The sequence below is a fragment of the Balaenoptera musculus genome, chromosome 3 (assembly GCF_009873245.2).
Source record: "Balaenoptera musculus isolate JJ_BM4_2016_0621 chromosome 3, mBalMus1.pri.v3, whole genome shotgun sequence".
Lineage (NCBI taxonomy): Eukaryota > Metazoa > Chordata > Mammalia > Artiodactyla > Balaenopteridae > Balaenoptera > Balaenoptera musculus.
This window is the reverse complement of record NC_045787.1, coordinates 71956811-71975324: the sequence shown is the minus strand read 5'-3', so window position 1 is coordinate 71975324 and position 18514 is coordinate 71956811. Positions and strand designations below refer to the sequence as shown.

Here is an 18514-nt window from a genome sequence, read left to right as displayed (position 1 = left end):
GAGGGAGAACATCGGGAGGTTTATTTGTTTGTTGGGATTGAAGCAGTGGATTGGCATGAGTAAAGGAAGAGAGCTGTGAAAATATTTTCAGGAAGAAACAGTATTTGAAAAACCATTTCTGAAGCAGATTCAGTCACTGCCGTAACCAATTAGGAAGCTTTTGAAGAAAGAGCTCTGACTTCCCAGTACAAACTGCTGGTTAATAGAGCTCACAAAGCGAGGAGGAAGAAGAATCAGATAACAGACATGATACCATGGTAAGCACAGCAAATACCAGAGATCAGAGAATGTCAGTAGGAAAAGGATATAAAAGTTACATGGCACCATTTAACTTGTACTCCATAAAATGGAAAGGTTGTATATCAAAGAGTGAGAGAGACAGAGAAGGAGAAAGGGCAAGGGCAGGCACCTCCTCCATAGCACTGATCAGATTCTGGGTAGACTTGCTGATCTCCCCTCCAGCAGGAGGCATTCCACTCCCGGGTGTGAAAAAGGCTGTGCTGGGTCCTGGGTGCCCATTCATTTCCACTGTATAACTGGCCTTCATAGGGCAACACGTCTGGTTGTGCAGAATGAAATAAACCACAAAAACGTACAGTCCCTGCAAAAGAAGAGAACACTAGCATGTTAAAGGAAGTCCTGCTACCATAGCTAAAGAATAAACATGATTGTAAGCATAGCTGATTTTCTACTAGTGTTCTCCAAATGCTACCCAAAGCTGGGAATGACAGAACATGTTCGAAGTCTACCAACAGGCCACTGTAAATTTCTGAATATCACAAAAGTTCTTCAGTGTCATTTGAGAAAACTGCTCTCTCACTTAGAAGTCATTTTTTTCTTGGTTAGAACATCAGTAACTCTGAATCTAGCTCGACGAATACATGAAAACAGAATTGCAGAAGTATATCTGATTAGCTGTGTACATTTTGTTTTAGAGGGCAAACCTCTTGCCTTCTGAAAAATTACTGTCTTTTCCCCCCTATCTCACTTAGTCTCATTTATTTTTTCTTAGCAAAATGGTGAGTAATGCTCCAGCCACCTTGGAGACTCAGGGAAGGGCAGCCCTAATTAAGCCTTCTAATTCTGTTTAAATATCTCACCTACTTATCTCAGTTGGAAATAAAGTCGCTGGGTAGGGACTCAGTATGGATTGCTTAATATTTAGCATGCCTTGCTTCTCAGTAAACGTTACATGAGAACGACAAAGCTATCTTGTGCATTCTTAAACATCTGCAGGCCCTTTAAATTCTTCTGCAACCTAGTCAAACTCTTGACAATTGCTCTGCTTCCGTCACAGAGAGCAACTCACATTCTGCAGTTGTGTTCCAGACACTGCCTACACTGGCTTTCCTTCATGATTTCTACAAGGGATCTACTGTATACTTCTAATGGTGCTTCTACAAAGCTTGGTAATTTTGACCTTTACACTCAGCCAATAAAATATGTTAAATTGTGCCTTTTGTGTCTGTTAATCCTGGTGTTTAAGTTTTGGAAGCAAATAAGAATCTCCTTAATTACTAAAATTCTTAAATTAATCCACAAAAATGAAAGCAAGACACTCAGCTTGTTAAAGAAGAAAAGGAGTTAATGTCAAGATCTTCATAAAACACAAATAAGTATGGTCATTTTTTTTTAAGTTTGCATTCTCCCATAGCTCCTAATATTTCTGGCAGTGTAGAAGCAGTAAAGCAAATAATATTGTGGGCTTAAAACTTGTATCTGCTGGTATAAATAGTAAAAAGTCTATTAGAAAATCCTCAAGGCACAAGAATTACAGCTAACTTTTAATGTAAAATGAAATTAGAGGACAGTCTGCAAGGTAGGAATGCTAGCATTTGATCTCTGTTGCCATTTCTGGAATATTGTTATAAATTAGGCCTTTCTCCTCTTTCTACTGGAATGACCCCTTCCTCAGTTGGCATCCAGTCTATGTAATTAACAAATATGTTTTAAAATCAGTGGTTTACCTGCTAAAAATATTTTAAAATGTAATTACTCTAACCAACCATGATAAAAAATTAGTAACAGAAACATTCATTCCCTTTTTAATTGGGCTCGTTTTGGTTTTTTGGAAACAACATTAATATTCTAAATTACGTAGGGTAAGTGAATTAGTTTCACGTGCAAATGATGTCATGTACATTAGCAGAAACAAATCTTCCTGAAAACACATACACATCCAAAATTTTTCTTGTACAAGTAATTTTTCACATGGGTATGACCTAATTATATTGGCCACAGACAAAACAGGAAAAAAATTAAACTGTCAGCCTTAAAAACTGTGAGAATGTCACCGATTTATTTCAGGATGTCTCTTAGCGTTACTAAGTGATAGGGTAAAAGCTGGATCAGGAAAAAAAAAAAAAGTCCTAAAAATCCATCTCCAAGGATTCATTTGTTAAAACAGCACTTCTCTCTTGTTTGTTTTTATATCTAGCCTTTTGTGTTTCAGAGAAGGAACTGTCTGCTGAAAATAACTTGCATATGAAAACTGCATGTTTTTTTTTTTCCTTAAAAGCATATTTACATATACAGTAAATATTTTGAATCTTTTAGATGTGTGCCAGGAAACATAAACACTGTTAAAATGGAAAGAAAATAATGTTTAAATGCAGATTGTATGACGTGCCTGTGTCCAGCCCAGGCTGGGCGAATATAGAAAAAGGACCTTCATTATCCAAAGTACTCAGCTGTGGAGGTTTCTGACCTCAGAGTGAAAACAAGTCCCTATTCCAAACGCTGTATGTTAAATCTCAGGCTCTCCTTTGTATGATGTTCTGTAAAAGAATTTTAAGAGAGAATCTAGAATCTCAATTATTCAATCCAATCTGCAGACCACCCCTATGTGCACTGCCAGATAATGAGATGCAAGGATAGAACATTGGCTGCTACTCCCAAGTTGCTCACAAAGACAACAATATCCTACAAAATAATAGGTTAACTGTTCCAGAAGCAGGACGTATATAATTCATCTGTCCTTCCTTTTCCTTATTTAGTGAAAGCTTACAGAGAAGGAAATTCTTTCTGTGCATTGCTGTTTTGATTATTTTGTTGGGTCTCCTGCTACAATGATGAAAAATGCTTTCAAAAGTCTTTAGTTAGATTGTATCTGGATTGGCCAACCTTGGATTTCTTTTGATTCAGGAATTTAAACTTATTAGCAAACGTTCAGTGAGACACAAACGAGACCAAAATGATCTAAAGGAGTTAATAAATACTCTTAACATCTGAAGGAACAAATAAGTACAGAAGATTTTGGCTGCTTACCTCAAAAATTTATGTTGGTTCCGTATGAGGTGGGAAAGAATCGACATTGCCATTTGCCACATTTTCCCGAGAAGTGATGGCAGAGGAGAAGTGGGTAAAATGGGAAGCTGATTAAGCTGCCTATCTCTGAAGGAAATGAAGTCTCAGGGCTTCATACTGATTTGGAGACCTCATCTGAGTATCCCCTCTGAGGACTAAGATACAGTCCTCAACTAAGAATAGTTAAGCTTCGCAGGACTTGTAAAAAGATCTCAGAGGAGGGTAAAACCAGGTATCAAACTGTAACTAAAGGCACAGTCTTAGGCAGCAGTCTTTTTTGTCTCTGCCTCTCCCATCCCATAATTTCTTCAGGTTACAGGAAAGTGGTTAAACTATCCAATGCATTAAATGAACCCATTTAACAGCTGCCCAGGCTCATTCCTTTAATTTTATCTGTCTCTAAATAAAGTGAAATATTAGTTCATTATTTTGTCTGCATTCTGAATGCTGGCCTGCATGCACAGCCAGTTGGAGCTAGTGTGACAGAACAGTGAGCACGGACACACCCACACAGCAAGAACTCTCAACAATCCTGACTTGAATGTGTTCAGCAACCTGACATATTGACTCCACATGGCCTCTATTTCTAATATTTATTTTAGATTCTGGCAAAGAGTTATTATATGTGATAAAAATATGCTGGTGATAGTGTCTCGCTAGCCATTAAAACACAAAGAATTGAATCAGTCTAGATATTAAAATATAAATCTGATAGTGGTATTAGCACTTAAATATTTGAGGAATAAGAAGCTGGAGACCTACAAGCAATGAGGGATTGGTTTTACAGACACCATATATCTCACGGATGCCATGAGAGTTGATGAACAACTGTGCTGTCAGTAGCTGGAACTGATTATGGATAAGGCATATCATGACTCAGAGAATTTGAAAATAAAGGAAGAGATTTTGCTAATATAAAATTCCAATGAATTAAGACTAAAAAAAAAACCAGAGAGATTAAAGGAATTAAAGAAGCTACTCCGTAAGAAAAATACTCAAGAATTGGAAATTGCTATCCTTGAAATAGGGAATCCAATGAATGTAACTGAAGATGAATAAAAACATATAATACTAACACAAGAAAAGTTTCCTGGAGAAAAAAAAAACCAAAACAAAAACTTAATCTGCAGATTGAAAGTATAATACCATGTACTCTGGAAATTTTGCTACAGATTCTTTAATACCACATCATAGCCTTATTAGGTTTTAAACTTTAAGAGATTCCAGTGGGAAAAAAACGAATCTCTTAATAAGTGGTAAATTTTATGCTGCCTTCAGACTTCTTTACATCAACTTTTAGTGTTAAATGACAATGGAGGGACTTCCCTGGTGGTCCAGTGTTTGGGACTTCGCCTTCCAATGCAGTGGGTGCTGGTTCGGTCCCTGGTCGGGGAGCTAAGATCCCACATGCCTTGGGGCCAAAAAACCAAAACATAAAAAAGAGAAGCTATATTGTAAAAAACTCAATAAAGTCTTAAGAAAAAAAAGGTCCACATCAAAAAAAAAAAAATCTTAAAAAAAAAGACAATGGAGCAATATCTACTTAGTTCTGTGGGAGAAAGTGGTCCAAGACTATTATACCCAGCCAATATAGCATTTGAAATTATCAAACATAAAAATAATACTGGGAATGCAGCATTAATAAATTTTCTCGGGGAAAAAAACTTACAACCCAAACTACATGATAATAAAATATAACTAACAAAGAGATGAATTGTCCATACCAAGGAAAAAACAGAATTCAGTAATGATGATGGTAAAAGGATCATGTAAAAGGACCTGCATCTGTGCATTTAGATACAGGACCAATCTTAAAAAAATTATCAGAATTACAGTTATAGATTCAAATGTAAATGTTAAGTCTACACAATGTAAAAAGTATAATATTAACCAAAAAAATACTTAAGGTTGGGAAGAGTGAAAATGGGAGGAGCTCTGAATATTGATGATTTTATCATCTTTTATAGTATGTAGTCAATTGACACTATAAAATTGAAACACCTAGCTCATAAAAAACAGTGATTCCAATCCTTTACTGTATTTATAATTTCTTTTCTTAAGAGAGACCTTTATCTTTCTTGTGATGATTAGTATATCTTTTGCGGTGTAGAAGCATTTTTTGCTATTCAACAATTATTTCTCTTCCATTTTAGTTTTTCTTGTGACAAATTCAAATAAATTGAAATTAAATTTTTTATTGGGTGGGCCAAAAGGTTCATTTGGTTTTTTCCATAAGATGGCTCTAGTAGCACTTAGTTGTCTTTAACTTCATTTGAGACAATTGTGTTAGACTGTATGTGACAGCTGTCATATCAGCATGCATTTAAAAAAAGAAAACAGAATTGGTGAATTTTTGTGTAGCCATTTTAATATTGAAGACGGAAGAAAAAACGCAACATTTTTGACATATTATGCTTTATTATTTCAAGAAAGGTAAAAACGCAACTGAAACACGCAGAAGGATTTGTGCTGTGTATGGAGAAGGTGCTGAAAGTGTCAAAAGTGGTTTGCAAAGTTCGTGCTGGAGATTTCTTGCTGGACGATGCTCCATGTTTGGGTAGACCAGTTGAAGTTGATAGCGATCAAATCGAAACAATAATTGAGAACAATCAACATTATATCACACGGGAGATAGACGACATACTCAAAATATCCAAATCAAGCGCTGAAAACCATTTGCACTAGCTTGGTTATGTGAATCGCTTTGATGTTTGGATTCCACATAAGTTAAACGAAAAAAACCTTCTTGACCATATTTCCGCATGCGATTCTGTACTGAAACGTAATGAAAACATTCCGTTTTTAAAACAAATTGTGATGGGCGATGAAAAGTGGATACTGTACAGCAATGTGGAACGGAAGAGATCGTGGGGCAAGCGAAGTGAACCACCACCAACCACACCAAAGGCTGTTCTTCATCCAAAGAAGGTGATGTGTATATGGTGGGATTGGAAGGGAGTCCTCTATTATGAGCTCCTTCCAGAAAACCAAATGATTAATTCCAAAAAGTACCGCTCCCAATTAGACCAACTGAAAGCGGCACCTGACGAAAAGCGTCCAGAATTAGTCAACAGAAAACGCATAATCTTCCATCAGGATAACACAAGACCGCATGTTTCTTTGATGACCAGGCAAAAACTTACAACTTGGCTGGGAAGTTCTGATTCATCTGCCGTATTCATCAGACATTGCACCTTCGGATTTCCATTTATTTTGGTCTTTACAAAATTCTCTTAATGGAAAAAATTTCCATTCCCTGGAAGACTGTAAAAGGCACCTGGAACAGTTCTTTGCTCAAAAAGATAAAAAGTTTTGGAATTATGAAGTTGCCTGAAAAATGGCAGACGGTAGTGGAACAAAAGAGTGAATACATTGTTCAATAAAGTTCTTGGTGAAAATGAAAAATGTGTCTTTTATTTTTACTTAAAAAACCGAAGGCACTTTTTGGCCCACCCAATATATTATAGCAACTATAATATGGTCACATTATTTAAATTTTATTTATAATTAGGCATCCAATCATATTTAGTATGTCTAGAAAGATGCCTGAAATTATGTTCACTTAATGTTGTTATTTTTACTTTAAAATAGTCAATAGTCTTTGAGACAAAATGACATACATATGTATATAAAGTAGGAATGTTTTGTTAAATGATCCTTTATATTTAATGACCTACTCTTTCTGGTGTTCTCCACTAATTTCCACATAATTGGATTTCTTATATCATTTCCCTTTCCCTTCAACCTGCATAAGTTCTTTTTAGCATTTCTTAAAGCTCAGATTTTTTGAAAATAATTCTTTCAGCTTTTGCCTGAAAATGTCTTTACTGCACCTTCCTGTTAGAGGGATATTTTCACCAGATGTAGATTTCTAGGTTAACAGGTTTTGTTTTCTCGTTTGTTACAGTACTTTAAAGATGTCATTCCATTGTCTTCTGGTTTCCAGAGTTTCTGATGAGAATGGTATTAATTTTTATCATTATTTTCTTGAATACAATGTTCCCTTCACATCCCCAAGCTGCCCTCATGATTTCCTACTCAGATTTTCAAGAGTTTGATTATGATATGCCTAGGCATATTTTTCTTTGCTTGGGATTCTCTAAGCTGTTTGGATCTGTGGTTTGTACTAACAAATTTGGAAAATTCCTGGCCATCACTATTAGTCACCTAATAGTTATGAGGATTACTTATGAAGTTTGAAGTGACTTTAAAAGTTTTTAATCTTTATATTTTTATTATTTGTTTCAATTCTTTACAATTAATATTTATTTTTCCAAAAATAATAATGATTAAAAAAAAGTCTAAGCAAATTTGTCAGTATATTAGTAATAAAGGGAACATGGACACAGGGACCGTTTATTAATGCTGTTTTTCTTTTCTATGTTTTTAAAACTTTGAAGCACAAAGATATTAAAATAATCGGAATATTGTTTTTTGAGACCCAGGGAAAATGTGCAATTTCAAAATCTCCAGGTGTATGCTAATTCTGTTATGAAAAATAGTTAAGAAATAGGCAGTGTAATCCTACAAATGGCCTAATCAAAACCACCTATCTTTTGGATAGCCTAAGAAAGAGCACAAAACAATGCAGGATAAAGGACTTAGAGGAATGAAATCTTCATTAAAATTAGGTTTTTTTTTTTCAACTCAAAAATTACAAATTTGGGATTACAAAAAGAATATCTTTCATTAAATTGTAACCTCCTAGAAAGAAAGAGATTATGTCCAGTTAGCTCATTGTTGTACTTTTTAGTTTATAGCATGGTCCCTGGCACACAGGAGGAGCTTAAGAAATATTTGTTAAATAAGAAATTCTGGTGTTTAAGTTTCATCAGTGGGAGAGAGTACGATGGAGTGGGGACAGGCAAGTGTTCGTTTTAGTCCTCTAATTTTCTCACTATAGTTAGGTAATTTGGTAGTTGCTCAATAAAATTTTGTTTTGGCTCAGTCTTTGTGTTTTATACATTACATGTGCCAAAACTCTCTTATGGGAGAGTGAAGCATCCACTCTTGGCTGGGCCTCTGCTCTTCTGGGTCTGTGCCCCTCTGGTGGTAGGCTTGTTTGGTGCTGAATCCCCAGGTGACTTCCTGGCTGTCTCTGCCTTCTCTGCTGGGACTGGGTTTGCATACTGCTGCTGCTTTTTCTTGTGACTACTTCTCCTTACAGGGCTTCACAGCTTCTGCTTTTGTTCTCCCCTTGGTAGACACCCCTGTGAAGTTTCTGTGATTTCTTGTTTTTGGCTTCACATAGCTCTTGGGCTGCTGACCTACTGCTGTTTTGCATCACCAGTGACTTAGCAGCAAAGACAATGGATGTTATGCCAATGACAGAACTGAAAAGACAAATGCAGTATATGCATTTGTGCATTTTTTTCAGGTGTGAGAAAAGTAGGAATTTCATTTTTCATTGCTTCATATTTTTTGAACTGCTCTTATTTTTCACAGTTTAAGTTGCTTTTGTTAATGTTCTTATTTACAATAAGAATCTTCAATCTAACGTGTGCATTAAATATACAGGGAAAGGAAACAAGTGAGTCATCTTGATGGCCATTGGTTATCAGTGCAATTGTAACATTTAGAACTCTTTGGGAATAATTATCACCCAACTGCTCTTAAAAATATTTGGATGGGATCAGTAATTACCTAGTGTTCACCATGGGTTATGTCAAGTTCTTCTAAAATTTCTTATTAATTTAAGGGACACGATTTATTCAGAACAAGGAGAGTCAACAGAAGTTCAGTTAACTTAGTCTGCTGGCTTCAGACATGTCTGTGACTGAAATATCTGGGTAGCAGGGCTTCACTTTCAAGGTTGGGGCTTTGAAAGATGTCTATTCTAAATACTGTAAGTCCTAGGAGCAACAATTCTATGTGTTTTTTTTTTATCATAAATATTGAGAGCATAGACAAGTTATTTTTGCTTTTATACAACTAAAGTTTCTATCTGCAATTTAAGAACATATTTCTCTGTGTGTCACTTATGGACAGGAGAAACATTTGGTCAGTCTTTTTCGAGATTAATACTCATGAATCAAAAGACAATTATTAGGTTATGCCTCAGCAATTTCATCTCCAGATGGAATGGTCCCTTTTCCTTCAGCTTTTCCTCTTGAACCTTGTTCTACAGGACTTCATCACAGAGACTCTCAATGTTCTTTATGCTTCTGTTAAGTTTCAAAGCATGGAGTGCTAATCAGTCATGATACTACTTATCAGGAGCCAGACTATTTTTGACAAGATAGAAGGAACTGAAAATTAAGTTTTTTTTTTTTTTTTTTAAGTTACAACAACACAAACCCCTGACCCCACCAACACCCTGCTTTGAGAGTTCCTAGATAAGAAAATTTTCAGAAGTACAAATTGAGTTGGTGGTAGGATTGAGGGGCAGAGAAGGCTGGAAGTGGTCATGACAGTACTGGGATGGAACTAAATAATGGAGAAGAGGTTTGAAATCTGAGGATAATTTTTTTTAAAGGTTTTAATAAAAAGTGGAGAAGAGATTCAAGTTGGATTAAGCTTTGAATGTGAAACATGTTTTTAACTGAAATTACAAAAATGCCAAATTGTACCATGACTATTTATTTAAATATTGTTATATTTATAAGTACTTAAAAAAAAATAATTTGAACCATTTTTGGTTTACTCTGAGAAATCTCTGCCACAGGCACTGGAAATACCTAGAGTTTGTAGGATAATATTAATAATAATAATAACAATGACAATAATAAAATAAAGTGAGTTGTTTCCTTGTCCTCTGGGGTGGTTTTCCTATGCAGAAGAGATTATTCAAAAGTTTACTATTAGTTTTGTCTAACAGTAAAAAGTCTGCAGTGTGTCCAACAAACTATGGTAATGGGACAAATTGGCCCACTGCCAATTTGTACACTTATAGAAAATCACCAAGATGTATTCTTTAAATATCTTACAATTTCATTTGTCAATTATACCTCAATAAAGCTGAAAAAAAAAAACCCCAATAATAATAAAAAGGACAAACTACTGATACACATAACAACATGAATGAATCTCAAACTCAGTATGCTGGGTAAAAAAAGCCAGACATAAAGGAGTACCCACTGTATGATTCTATTTATACAAAGTTCTAGAAACTACAAATTCATATACAGTGACAGAAAGCAGATTAGTAGTTGCCTGGCTATGGAAGCAAAGGGAGGGATGTTCTGCAAGGGGGCCTGGGGAATCTTTTGGGGGTGATGGAAATGTCCTGTATCTTGACTGTGGTTTCATGAGTGTGTAACCACCTGTTTTTTTTTAAAAGCTGAAGAACACACTAGAGTTTTGAATTTGTTGTTTTAATAAAGTGAACACTAATCTTTTAAACCAAGGGTCAGCAAACATTTTTCTTGAAGGGAGTCACATAGTAAATATTTTAGACTTGCAAGGCATATGGTCTCTGTCGAAACTACACTGAAATTTGAATTTCATACAATTTTCACATGTCACAAAATATCACTCTCCTTTCTATTTTTTCCAGCATTTATAAATGAAAAAACCATTCTTAACCCTGTAAGAACTTTTTAACATAGTTTTGGTCAGCACCCTTTAAATTGCCTTTTCTAAAGGCCTTAAAAATTTAGCATTCAGATATCTGTTAACAACTCTATGGATTAATCTTAATTGTTTGTGCAGTGATAGGAGACCAAAGAATAATGTTGGTGATGACGAAAAGGGAAAATTAAATGACCCAGTGCCAATAAAAATAAGAGAGGAGAAGGGATCATTTTGCTGTGGAAACTAAATTACATACCATCCATGCTGAAGTGAAAATAAGATTACTGTAAGTACTAGACAGGAGATCAGGAGAAAAGGCAAGGTTAGAGACATAAGTGTGCAAATAGCTGTGCAGTGGTAAAAGCTGAAGCCATATGGTATATGATTTTTTTAAGGAAGACACTGTGTAGAGGAAAATGCTGAGTGCTCAGGATTCGGCACAGCTGGAGAACACGAACAGGAAGAGGAACAAGTGAAGTAAACAAGGAACGACCGACTGGTCAGGCAGGTCAGATGAGAGAACAGCCACAGTTCACTATATCAGGGACCCCAAGAGAAGACTCTGTTCCAGGAGAGTGAGGTGGTCCACATCTGCACAAACAGACATTAAGAAGAAGCGAAAGGAGGCATTTCTTCACTGCAGATGTAACTGATATCTTTGGGAAAAACACAACCAGATCACTCCCTAACCTAAGGGTAGCTTTTCCTTGATAGCACTATATATTATATATTGCAGTCTATTGTCACCCCCATCCAGAGAGCAATGAGAAGAGACTGAAATACATAATACACAGAGTTGTCAAGAAAAACGTACCCTTAGGCTACGGAATGATCTGACGCACGACATGAGATCGGCCAGTTTGATAACTACATGCTGACACTGGATGGGGGGGTTTTCCTCCTTCCACCTCATCTACTTCATTCATTATTATTCTTAGAGCAAAAGACTATACAGCACAGAGTTTAATTCCTTTAAACTACAAACTTCAGGCATTCCATCTGAAGATACTCAATGAACATTGAATATTTCACATTTTCTACGATGGGTGTGCCTGCCTGCCAATATTAAGTCAACTCTGATACCAAGGCCCCTTTGGGAGATGCCCAATTTTTGTACTTTTGACTTATTCCTGTCCCACAGGTTGCTGAAGGCGGACAGTCAGCCAATGACATATAACTACTGGGCTTCTACATCTTTTATATTGCTTTTGAAAGGAAAAAAATCTAGTAAGGTTTTAAGAAATTATTCGTTTCATCATAACATGGTTAATCAAATACCAAAGGTGATCTAAATGGCCTTGTTTTAGAAACATTCTTGGATGAGTCAATTCCAAAATAAGGATACAGTCCATGTAGACTTTTATAGAAATCTGGAACTCAACATCCTATGATTTGCTGTACTGAAACTCACAGGTTATAAATCATGCACTGAGGAGACAGAAAGAGATTTCTTATTATAACTGGCAAAACTGGAAAATTCTGAGACATCTCACCAACAGATAAAAACTCTGAGTTACCACACTTCTGGGAATCTTTGCATTTATAGATTTGAGATAATATAGCACGTAAACAGAAATCAATAATAATCCTAGATATTAAGAACCAGATTACATATTATCGAAATATTATTTGTTATTATTTTCAAATACTCTTTTCTGATGATTAATGAGCTACTTAATAGGGAGAAATCATTTAGTATCTTTTTATTGCAATTTTCTAGTCAGTGAAACAAGGACACTAAGATATCTCTAGGAATGCTCTATGGAATAATTAATTTACTAACAAAACTCTAAAAATGTATGGATATTTTAATTTTAAAGAGCAAAAGTTTAAAGCAGCCCAAGTTCAATTGTTAACATTTATTGCAGAAGGGGGAAGAAGAAAAGAAAATACAGAGAAGCCAACCCCCCTGCACCCCAAATTTATACCCGATCTTAACACTCAGAAATAACCACTCTATCTTGTCTATGAACTTTCTTAAAACTACAATTTCTAGAGAGGGTTTATTTTCCCCACCTGTTAATTATGTAAGGACACGTTTTTATATGTAAGCATTTTTTTGGGTAAAAGAGCTGAAGGTTGGATTTACAATTGGGTGATAGCTGAAGAAACCTCAGATCTTGGTTTGCCTGGGATAGTCCCGGTTTGCTTGGGATTCCTGGTTTAGCCTGCTGTCTCAGCATTTTTATTAACATCACCCCCTTTCACTCAAGTGTCAATGACAGTGAATTATATGGCAATTTAGTAGGGCTAGATAGGGCTCAAGAAGGGTCCTGCATTGTGGAAGAAATCCTATTTGAAACAGCAGAGCTATTGAGTATATCCTAATAAAAATCCAGATTCTAACCAGCCCTCTTTACTTAAGGATGGTCTGCAATTTAAATTCTCTCCTAACAATCTTCAATTCATTCATTAAGTTAATACATAATAGCTGAGTGTCCACCAAGAAGTGCACTTAGGTTCCACACAGGCAGTGGACAGACAGGCTCAGTGCTTTCTCGAGTATTTCATGCCCAGTCTCATGGTTCAACGCTTGGAGCTCCACCAGGAGTTCCTCTGCTTCCTAAATCTCAGATCGCTGCCTGAGGGGGAAATAAGTGAAGTGGAAGATGGGTCCAGTGACTGGCCTTACCTAAATTTGGGGATACTCTTCCAAATATTTTATCTTTCTTCAGCAAAATAATGTTGTATACTATTCTTTGAAAAGTTTTTGAGGGTCTAGTATAGGAAAATTCTGTGATTCATAAAATAATATAAAAGATGTGGTATCTGTTTCAAAGAGTTTACACTAGAGTTAAAAATATGAGGCATATAAATTAATTAAGTCCTGTGGCCTAAAATGCCTCCTACGATGCAGGTCCACACTCCCAAACTTCTTTCACAACAGAATTTTTCAACTTTGTGATAGTCGGTAAGTTTCATATGTGGGCATGTATTATCTCTTGTGATGAAAGTCAAAGGAAAAAAAGATTTAGTTTCATGTATTGATTCCATAGCCAATATTTCAGAACACAATTTATATATATGTTATACTGGTAGTAAAAGATAAATTTTTTAGTTAGTGCTTCTTTTAATGACCATGACCTTAAGTCAATCAATTAACTTTTCTTTTTTTTTAAAAAAAGAACATTTTAAACAGAGCATTTCTCTTCCTTAGACCAAAACAAGTATACCAATCAGCAAAGTGGGTATTATATTGTTTTATATTTGGAGTCCAAGAACACTATGTATTATCTTCTACTCTTTTAGGAAGCGCAGTGTTTAATTCTTACGACTGATAATTTAACAAAAACTCTAAATAAGGATTTTATTCTAGCCTTAAACTTAATTTTCTTGACTGGTTATAATCATTCTCTTGTGGAGAATGGGATTTAAAGTCATATATCTTAGAATTTAATGTATAATAGGTAGTATTAGTAAATAAGTATAATTATATACTAATTAGTATAATTAGTATACATTGCTTTGCTATTTGCTAAATACTGTTATATTGAGCTATATTTTATATGAACCTCAGTTTCTTCATCTATAAAATGGGAATCAATAACTTTTACCTCAATGGATTATTATAAGACTCAGATAAAAGAAATGTAAGGTATATTGGTAAGCTGTAAATCTGCTTTATAAATATAAGGTGATATTGTTTTTATGCTAAAAGGATTTGCACAAAGTTAGTCTCATCCTCAACCTGGTTGGTTTCTTTCTTTGTATAGCACATTCCTACCAGTTGAGGTGGCCCGCCACAAGGTTGTGTTCCGAGAAATAACGTAACGCTGTAAAGCTAAGCAGGCTCTTGGTGGTTGAATATTTTACATGGCTAAGAACCACTTCTTTCCCAGAACTGGTAGAGAATACAAACCACGGTGCTGTTCTGCCTTAGTGCGATTACAAATACAAGTCTTGACCATCTTCCTTAAGGCATGGGCATCAGTTTCTTCACTGATACGGTTTATTCTTTATTGAGTCATTTCACAAAAACGTGAAGGTAGTGGGGAAGTGTTAATGCTTCAGTGGTTCCCAGTACCTTCAGAGTATACAATTTGTAACTTGGCTAATAAAGCCTTCCGCCGTTTGGTCCTGTCTGTCACCACTCCCTGCCTCAGACTCCACACTCCGGGCAAAATGAACCACCAGGAACTTTCAATTCTTCCAAATGTGCTGCACTTTTTCTCAGCTTTGCCCTGTGGACTTGCTGTTCTCTCTGCTCCCTCCTCCTCCCCTAGCCTGGCTAAGGCTTTAAGTAAGTATCAGCTTCCTCCAGGACACTGAGATGCTTCTTTGGCCACCCCACCACTCCATTCTGGGTTAGGTAACCCAACACTCCGTCCCACACCCTGGGCATCACTGCCATAAGCACAGCACAGCACCCTGTGAAGACCAAGTTCTTCATAAATCTTTGTTGAGTGGGTGAGTGAATATATGAAGTCCCCCCCCCAAATCTGTATTATCTGGGTCCTTGAAAAATAAGGGCAAGAAAAACCAGGATCCCACTACGAACAGCATTGATGCCTTAAGGGCTTACTCTTAACTAAGAAATGGGTATAGTTGTACCATCTATGCCATTTCTTTACTACACCTTCCCAGAAACTCTAGAAGACAAATTGGGGTGATCTCTTTGGCAGCTGCTCCCATGACTCAGATCCCAAGTAAGTAGGGGTATGAGGGTATGTCATCACAAATTTTTATAGGCTATTAAGTTGGAACAAAAACCACCTATAGTGGGAGGGGATGAAAGGAATGTTACGGGAAAGGCAATAAAAGCTGAACCGTGTGTGTGTGTGTGTGTGTGTGTGTGTGTGTGTGTGTGTGTGTGTGTGTGTGTGTGTGTGTGTGTGTGTGTGTGTGTGTGTGTGTTTAAAGCCCTTGGGAGTATATATGTGAAAGCATGATACATTTTACTATTTTATTGGTTTAAAAATACTTTTAATTTAAGTATATGAAGCAATAGCTATGTCTAAAATGAAACTTTGCTAAAATTAAGGAACTAAACTCCAAACACCAAATTTTGTACTTTATGTACTTCTGCAAATCTTTCAATGCAGAAAGTGGTTTGTACCTTGACTTTAAATTTTTACCACCCTTATAAGAGAATGCATATTTTACAACATTTTTCTAACCTAGGTTGTAATTTTTAGAACAAATGAAAATGTGGGGAATTCCCTGGCGATCCAGTGGTTAGGACTCAGAGATTTCACTGCTGTGAAACCAGGGTTCAATCCCTGGTTGGGGAACTAAGATCCCGCAAGCCGTGCGGCGTGGCCAAAAGAAAAAAAATCTTATAAACAAATGAAAATGTGGGACTTACAAGACAAAGAAATGAAATCCCATATTCTCTGAAAAAATAATCTAAAAATTATAAGAAAGCATTCTAAGTTTGTATAAGGAAATGTTTGTACAGTCAATAAAAACAATCTGAAAATATTTATTTACATGTTATTGGTGAAAAATAGTGAATCTATGTATTCAACCACATGGCAAAAGGATGACTGAGGTCCTTTATATTATTTGTCAATAACAACAAAATCTGGACACAGAGAAGCATCAGGCCATTCCTTGACAATACGTTACATGGGGTAAAACAGATTGCTTTAGGCTTGCCTATTTTTCAAAATTTCCTCAGGAATTTTGGACACGTATCTCTGTAGGTTACATATTGTTTCCTCGTTCCTACATATTTTATGCACAGATTTGAAGTTAACAGGCTTGAGATATTGGTAGTTGGGTCTTTTCCATTTTATTCAATCTTTAATATAGAAAGCTGAAGTCAGTGGCATCCTGAGCATTTACCTTTTGTTTTTTAAAAAAATGGTAGCTACATTTTAAAGAAAGGAGCAAGCATCCTCTTGGTGCTATAAGCAGAGCTACTGCCTGTGATATTGTGATTTATAATAAGAAATATATATTTGGTCTTCATCCTCATTTCTGGCACAGAGTTCTTAAAACCCTTGGACATTCTTGTATCGAGGAGAGTGATAAAGGTGTCTTTGGTTAGGTTAATGAGGTGACTTTTGGAAAGCACCTAAGATGGGGGCTGGATGCCAATGGTGCCATTTCAGTCCCACCCCCTGACCTCCAAGGAGGGGAGAGGAGCTGGCGGTTGAATCAGTTGCTAACGCCCAGTGATTTAAACAATCATGCCTATGTAATGAAGTCTCCATAAAAACCCCAAAGGACCTGGTTGGGAGAGTTTCCGGGTTGGCAAACACACTGCGATTCAGGGAGAATGGTGCACCTGGAGAAGGCATGGAAGCTCCTCACCCTTTCCCCATACCTTGCCCTTGTACCTCTTCCATCTGGCTGTCGCTGAGTTACGTCCTTTTATAATAAACCAATAACCTAGTAAGTAAATGTTTCTTTGAGTTTTGCTCTAGCAAATTAATTGAACCTGAGGAGGGGATCTTGGGAATCTGGTTTACAGACAGTCAGAAGTACAGGTAAAAACCTGGGCTTGCAACTACATCTGAAGTTGGGGGGAGGTGCCGAGATGGGCAGTCTTATAAGATTGAACCCTTAACCTGTGGAATCTCAAGCTATCTCCAGGTAGATAGTGTCAGAATTGAGTTGAATGGCAGGACATCCAACTGGTGTCCTGCGAATTGCTAGTTGGTGGTGTGGGGAAAACACTCTCCCAAACACATTGGAATCTGGCCTCAGAACACCTATTACTGCCTAATTGATAGCAAATATGTATCTTTAATTAGCTGTGTGGTGGTGTTGACCTCTGTACAAGAACCTGATAAAAGATGTGCTGTATTAAGAACATACTTGTTTACTGTAGTAGCAAATCAGACAAGGTTAGTGGGGATTCTCAGAAGTATAAGATACACGAATCAGCACAAAAAAGAGGAAAGGTAATTTCTATCTTATTGCATTCTGTGTGTGTGACGCACTGTATTAGGGGCTTTGCAAACATTGTCATTCAAACCTTTTAACAATGCTATGAAGCCTTCCTTCAGAGGGATTCAGTAACTTCCTCAAGTACACAGTTCTCCTTAGCAGGCTCGGAAACCGAGGTGTGAAGTGGCTGGAAGCACAGGAGTTTGTGCTTCCCTTATATTGGAGCAGTGAAGTAATTTGAGGTGATGGCAAAGTCCCGGTGGCACCAGGTGGCATGAGTGGGGCTGGAGAGCACCAAGAGCTGTGTAGGGTAGATCATCTACGCATACTGAGGTCCCCAGGAGGGCCTGGGACACCTGGGATGACACTTTCTCTCGCCTCCTCCCCACTCCCAATCCAATTCATCATCAAGTCCAGTCAATTTTACCTCCAAAACATTCCTTGAACCTTGGACTTCTTTCCAAATCCACTGCTCATAGGCTGGTCAAAGTAACCACAACCTCACACCTTCCTCATGGCAAGAATCTCTGTATCAACCTGCCCCTACTCGCTTCCCCTCCTCTCCTACAATAATTAATTCTTCATAATAGAAAGTGTCCCTTGACTCCTTATAACCCTTTAAGGCTTACCACGATATTTAAGATCAAGGCCCCAATCCTACCATGTTTTATAAGCCTCTGCATGACCTGGATTCTATCCACTTTTCCAAGCTCATCGTCACCACCCAGCCTGCATTCGTCACGTCCAGCTACACTAGTCTGATTTCAAGTGCCCCACCTCAGGGCCTTTGCATAGTTCTTTTTTCAGTCATTCCATGAACGTGTATGACACAGGGAGAATGGCCAGGCACAGCTCTAAG

At 36.9% G+C, this 18514-nt stretch overlaps 1 protein-coding gene across 1 annotated transcript in view; it reads right to left on the bottom strand.

Annotated features, from left to right (window-relative positions):
* ADGRV1 (adhesion G protein-coupled receptor V1) overlaps positions 1-18514 on the bottom strand; it is a 530561-nt gene that overhangs the window by 13346 nt on the left and 498701 nt on the right. The window contains 1 exon segment of the mRNA XM_036847274.1: positions 410-601. Within this exon segment, the coding sequence (XP_036703169.1) occupies positions 410-601 (192 nt within the window).